The following is a 6,728-nucleotide window of genomic DNA, read 5'->3' as shown; positions in this document are numbered from 1 at the left end:
CTGGCATGTGCAGAGCTGGTCTGATGATGACCAGACAGCTCCCCCCTGTGGACAATCTGCAGCCTGCTAAAAAGAAATGTGTGAGTTCCATGACGTCGTTCGATAGTCAAAAAAAATTACTTGCCTTTACTTTTACAACGCTTCCACATTCAAGTGACCTAAATCAACCCTTCTCTTGATTTAAGGTACAAAGAATGAATGTTTGCAAGAACAGAACAATATGGTGAAACATAAACGGTGATTAAATATATCACCTGTGCAAAAAAAGTGCCAGAGAACTGTTCATCAACCGGATACGACAAAGTTAAATTACAGGCGGAGACGAAGTAAAAGCATCAGAGATTTCCCATTTATGTCTAGAGTTGTACACATACAGAAGGTTTGTCAAACTACTGTGATAACGTATAGATAAAAAAAAAAACATTTTACGGCGTTAAATGAAAGCAAAGCATTTTATTAGATGCTATATTCAATATTGAAATACAGAAGGCACTGAATTCTGTTTTCATAATACAATGCATACAGAGATATGTGAATTAATACAAATCTTGTACTAGGTAATTGATTTATCTGCTGCAAGAACATCACACCGATTATCTGAGTTTTGCAATTGTTCTTTAGGAATGCCAACATATGTTACATCCGAGCAAATGTTTTAAAACAGTACATCAAATAAAACACACATATGCGTGTTTTCCCATATAAGAAGTCACACAGAAAATATACATCAGTACACAAATAATTTAGAGCTGGGTGGTAGTCTTACAGGGGGTTAGGGGAGAGTTTTGAGAATTGAAATTCTTTTGAGAAGTGAAATGATCTGTCAGAAAAAGTGAAAATGCACAACCTTAGCTGTGCACTGGCGATGACGAGACACTGGGTCTGATCTCGGGAAGGTAAGCGTTGCGGCAAATTCACACTGCTCTGCTAGAAACTACAAATCAGACGCACATCGGGTAATTCTGGGATTCGCGTCCCGCTTCTCCTCTAAAACCCGTGGCCATCAAACCTCATTCGAGCACCGTGAATTCCGAGAAAAAACCTCCGAGATATTCTCTCGTCACTTCAAACGATTCACCCCGTCTGAATATGCTGCTGCTGCATTTAAAAATCCCGAATACGTGAAAAAATGAACTGGCCCTGCTCCTGCATTTACAGTTATTAGTGAAATGAAGAGAGGGAGGTCTCAGATTGGATTGACTGAGCCCATTTAAGCAAACTGTATGAACTGGTGTTGATCTACTTGCTGTAAATCTATTTATTTTACTGGCAAAATTTTCCATTTTTATAGTGAGTATTGCTTTGGTTTCCTTGGAAACAACTCTTGCAGAGCAAGGCAGTGTTCAAAGATGTAGCTGAAGCCGCTTCGAAACCCGTTAATGTGATACTGATAAAGAAAAAAAAACAAACAACAACAACGGTTTATTGCTTTAGCAAGAAAATTTGCCCTAAAGTAAAATAAAATTACATTCTTTCTGTATTCTAGAATAAAGAAAGAATTACATTTGCTGTTTACAAGCATGAAATTAAGTGAAGCGTAACACTCTGATGTGATCTTTAAGTAGAAACTGTCATGTGAGACTCGGTAGAAAACACGTCCACCAGTTTAACCACAGTGGCTTTTTTTTTGTACAAAAAGGCAAAGCAAAATTTTGGTTCCAGACATACGTCAAAGGCACGTTTTAAAAGCTGACAGCACAGTATTACAGTCTGAAGGTGGGGGAGGCTGCCAGTCCAGTCTTAGTTTTTTTCTTTATTTAATAAATGACCCCAGATTTAAATTAGTAGTTGCAGTAAGAGTAATATCCAAAAATCTAAGGCCTCAGAGATTACGATTCACAATATGATTTATCTGTCTTCTTCCCCGTTAGATTGAAATTTGCAGCACACAAAACGAAAGGGTTTTCCAAACTGGGTTCAACCATAGAGAGAAATGCTTTTCAAGACAGGAAAAAAAAAAATGCCAATCAATGACAAACAGAAACACTTCATCTTATTTATATTACATGATCTGGAGCCACCATCAGAGTGGAAATACACAAGCATACAGCCCCCACATGAAGGTACACACACACTCACTCACACACACACACACACACACACACACACGCAGGCACTCACGCTCACACAGTCACACATTACACTGAAGAGCATTGCCAAAAAGTGAACACAAAATATACAAAGCCAGGACACAATGAAATAGCAATCAGTCAACTTCATTCATGCTTTCCACCTCAAAATGCACCTCGTGCGTGACTCTCCCCCACGACTGCTTTTTACACGCAAACAGAGCTGGACAAAGTCACTCTGCAGGAGACGCGCCTGATTGTGAAAAGCACAGTTAACCCCGGGGAACTACATGTGCACTGATGGTGAGGGCGAGAGGAGGGAGGCTAATAATGTAGCCTCACCTAGCTCAAGGTCTATACGTCATAAGGTTAGATCATAATTTTGCAGCCACTGGCTCCAAAAGGCAGGAGCCGTTCCCAGAGTGTCAATAACTTCCAGGAAGAATCACCGCAACTTTGGTGCCAGCCAAGTTCTCAGTGAACCTAAACTTCCTCAGTGATTTGGGGATGGTTTAGTTAATCATCTAGACCTGATAACATATAGACCTTGACCTGTTAAATGGAGCTTATTTTAGCTCGATCTACCATTAGTTGTTTCCCTGGAAGGCTCCCTGGGCAGCGGAGGAAGCTGCACCACTGGCGGCTGTTTGGAAGGTTTTACTGGTGAGGACGCCCTGCGAGAATTCCTGCTGGGCCTTCTGGAAACTGGCTCCTGTCCGGCGGTACATGCTGTGGACCTGAAGGGGAGAAGATGGTGAGCAAATGGCTTGCCCGGGGTCACACTGGTGAGGGAGAGTGACAGCTAAAATGCCTATATTTCGTTGAATTCTTCCCTGATCTACATCTGCGTTTGTATCAGTGCTGACAAAGGCTGTGTCCGGAATCACTCCCTTTGATTTTGGACGAAGCCAAACAGTGTAAAGCTACACTGGGTTGAGATCTTGACAAGCCGCTGCATAAAGTGATTATGAAATACAGTGGGGACGTCCTGTGGTTGTTGATTGATAATAGAAACTCAATAGTTAATAGCAGAACAGCTCCCTGGATGGTTACGTCGGTCCCACACTTTGGTCCAGACTGAAATATCCCAACAACTATTGGTTGGATGGATCTCCAAGAAATTTTGTAAAGACATTCGTGTTCCTCTGAGGATGATTTGGAGTAACTTGGCCACGAGCGGGTCAAAATTTCATTTTGCTAATATGGTTTGTGAGCGAATAGCCGAGAAAGCTAATGGCTTCTCCATCACCTTCAGCTGTACTTTGTGTTTCGTGCAGTCACACTAAATTATGGTGGCCAGGGGGAACATGTTTTTCTAAACATTAGTATGTTAAAGGATAAGGCTGGTGATGCTATGGATTTTTCTTACTGTCCCGAAATCCCAAAGAGGAAAAAAGTGAAAACAACAAGGAATTTGTCCTACTAACAAGTATGGTCTGTAAAGCCAAAGTTTATTTCTCTATTAATCTGCATCTGAAAATAATCCCCATCAAATGCACCATTTACTCCTTTTTGAGAAACATTAGCTAAAAACTAGTGTCCCGCTGTAATTTTTGTTTGTCTTTCTAGGGAACTCAGATGGATAATGATGTCTGTTTATGAACTATTTTTCACTTACCTATTACATAATTTCTATCCTTTCATTAAAAACTCAAATATAACAAGCGGGTACTTAATAACTGTAGCGGCTAACATTTTTTTACACTTCCCTTACAATTAGTACCAAACCGTTTAGGCCTTTCATTGCTTTGCAGCTAAATACCAGCTAGTGTTTAAGAAATTATGAGGAAAGTTTCCAGGAAATTAGCTGGAAAATATGGGCCCACGTCAAATAAAGCGTTACCCAATAACAACAGTGCAAACATGTTTTAGCCTCAGCAGTTATCAAGCATTTGTAACCGAGAAAAGATACTCAATTAACATAAAATGGACGAGCTGTCATGCTAAATTCGTTTTGGTCAAACTCTAAAGTAAAACTGTACCGAAGTCCCTCTGAGAAACTGCTGCCGACCCAAAAATTAGAAGTGAAAATATGAAGGAGAGAGAATGAACCCTTACCATCTTGAGCAGGATGACAGACAGCACGGCGCACATGGTGAAGAGGATGGCCACTATGATCATGATGGCTCCCACTGCCTTATATTCCCTGATGACGCTGAAGGCACTGATCCAGCCACTGGAGTCAACAGACATCATTGAGTTTCAGGTGATTTTATCCAAACAATATTAGTTAAACTGAGCGTCATCTTTCAACAGCATGAAACGTTTGTATACGGGTACATATACAGTGCACGTGTATCCCTGATGGGAGTTTGGTTACGTTTAGGGAGAGAAGAAGAGTGTGTTGGAGAAGCAGTGTGAAAAGCTGAGAAGATGCAAGAGGAGGCAATCGTAAAATTGTGATTTAAAAAAAAAAAAAAAATTCATAAAACTCTACATAAAATATCAACATCATGATAATAGTCAACTTGCATGGACACAGACAGAAAATGAGCTGGTTGCCGGCTTTGGGCTGTGGGAATCACAGTTGGACTAAAAATATTAGGAAAGTTGGTGATGTGTGGGGGGCAGACATTTTACGATACTTTAAGTGAAAAGGAGAAAAACTATTATCCTATTTTAATTTGCACAAATCCGCCTCAGTTAAAAAAAAAAAAAAAGGAAAATTATGGCAAAAAAATTATTTTAATGGTCATGTGGATTCGCTACTATATGTGCCCAGATTTGTTTTTTTACTTGTTCTTCATTGACTTACTGTAATATGTTGTGTTGCATTATGTTTTTTATAAATTGAAAAAATTTCAATTCCAAATAAACAAATAAATACACATTAAATAAAACATGATAAAGATATAATGAATTAAATACAAATAAATAGGTCATGGACATAATAAAAGTGATATTACAGCAACATGAATCCATGTTCTAAAAGATCAAATAAATCATATTTCAGAGTGTGGGTGAATTTTCATGTTAATATCCCAAAAAGCCCCTTTGTTGTTATAGTTGCGCTGCTTCTTGATTTGCATCTCATCAGCACAGGAACAGCTACTAGTTCACTACTGCGACGCCGGCAAATATCAAAAGAACAGAAAAGGATCCCCTTGAATGTCTTTTTTGTTATTATGCAACTTGCTCGATGACGTGACAAGTATCATTGTAAAATGTAAAAGGGGAAGGAGGAAATGAAGAGCCACTCGGACAAGGGTCATTCTGGAAAGTGCCATTTTGAAATGAAAGGGTTTTTTTTTTTTTTTTTTTTGAACATTCAACTTCACTATATTTAAAGTGCCCCTCACGAAAAGAGTCTGCACACTCCACAGGTTAAAATATAACATCAGACACACAACTACGAGACTTTAAATGTAAAAAAAAAAAAAACACACACACACACACACACACACACACACACACACACACACACACACAGAGGGGTAGAATCCCAAACATAACAACAGGGCTGAGGTTAGGAAAGTTTAAAAAAAGTTCATATAGCAACAAGAACAGAATTAATGTGGGGTTGAAGAGAGTAAAAAGAGCTCGATGAACAAAGGCTTTATCCCTGAAGGGTTGTTGTTAAATCCAGGAGCAGTTAAATAAAACGGCCTCAAGAAAACTAATGCGACAGGAGATGCAGGAAGGAGCCGGTCAGTTTGAAGCCTTTTAAGTCAGGAGGAGGATTCTGAAATCAGCTTTTGCTTGTAATGTTAGCCAATGCAAAGATGCATCAGGGCAGGTGTTCCAGTGGCTACAGAAAAGTCTTCAGACCCCTTCACTTCTTTGTACTCTTTATCGTGTTGAAGATTTTATTTTAAATGGATAAAATTGCCATCTTTGCTCGTCAATGTACAAATCAACAATCCATAATGACAAAGTGAAAATTTGTTTTTAGAAATTTTTGTAAATTGATTGAAAATCAAAAACAATCTAACAGGGCTTCAGAGGGTCTGTGCAGTGATGCGAGAACCTGCTGGAAGGACGACCAATCAGACTTTGGACCCAATATTTTACTTATTTCATGAAGGTATATTTACGTATTTTTGTCATTTTTAGACCTCTGCTCTGGATTTTCGAAAGTAAGTATTGTCATAAAAAATCTAAACCTTGAATCAATTTTTAAAAACATGTCTGCCTTAGATTGCTACGTGTCTTTGCGTATTCCTTTTTAATACTTGTCTTAAAACAGGCTTTGCTTACTATTATCATTCCTATTCATAACAACATTAACTGATAAAATATTTCAAAACACAAAGTACTTATGATGGAATAAATAAAATGAAAAAGAGAAAAAAGAAATAGTAAAATGTACAAACATACCAAACATAAATTACAGTGAAAATTAAAGAATGATAAAGGAGGAAAATAAAAATTATATAAAAATGAGTGAACGGCCTGAACTCATCAGGTAGGTCCTTCCAAAGTCCAGCAGCCTGAAAGCAAAGGCCAAGTCATCTGCCCTCTAAAACAGCAGCCATCTGCTTTTAAAAGGGACCTCTGAAATCTGACTCGCACCCTGGCCAGTTTTATACTTGGCTTGTTTCACTAAGTGTAAAGCCCCTCCATTTACCGCTTAACTCGTTCCGCCGAAACCAAAATCCAAGTTTACGCGGACAAAGCAAGAAGAAGGTCAGTGTTGGTAGAAGGCAGCAGAGACAGTGA

The 6,728-nt window shown here is 38.8% G+C and overlaps 1 protein-coding gene across 1 annotated transcript in view; it reads right to left on the bottom strand.

Moving 5' to 3' along the window:
* Positions 1-438: 438 nt before the first annotated feature.
* The window catches only part of scamp2 (secretory carrier membrane protein 2), a 17,417-nt gene continuing 11,127 nt past the window's right edge, over positions 439-6,728 (bottom strand). Inside the window, exons 8-9 of the mRNA XM_040134261.1 lie at positions 4,128-4,245; positions 439-2,806 (exon numbers count right to left, since the gene is read on the bottom strand). Coding sequence (XP_039990195.1) covers positions 2,657-2,806; positions 4,128-4,245 — 268 coding nt within the window. The 3' untranslated portion in view covers positions 439-2,656. The remainder of the gene's footprint in view (positions 2,807-4,127; positions 4,246-6,728) is intronic.

The sequence above is a fragment of the Xiphias gladius genome, chromosome 8 (assembly GCF_016859285.1).
Source record: "Xiphias gladius isolate SHS-SW01 ecotype Sanya breed wild chromosome 8, ASM1685928v1, whole genome shotgun sequence".
NCBI lineage: Eukaryota > Metazoa > Chordata > Actinopteri > Istiophoriformes > Xiphiidae > Xiphias > Xiphias gladius.
Note: the sequence above shows the minus strand (reverse complement) of the source record. Positions and strands in the feature narration are given on the sequence as shown.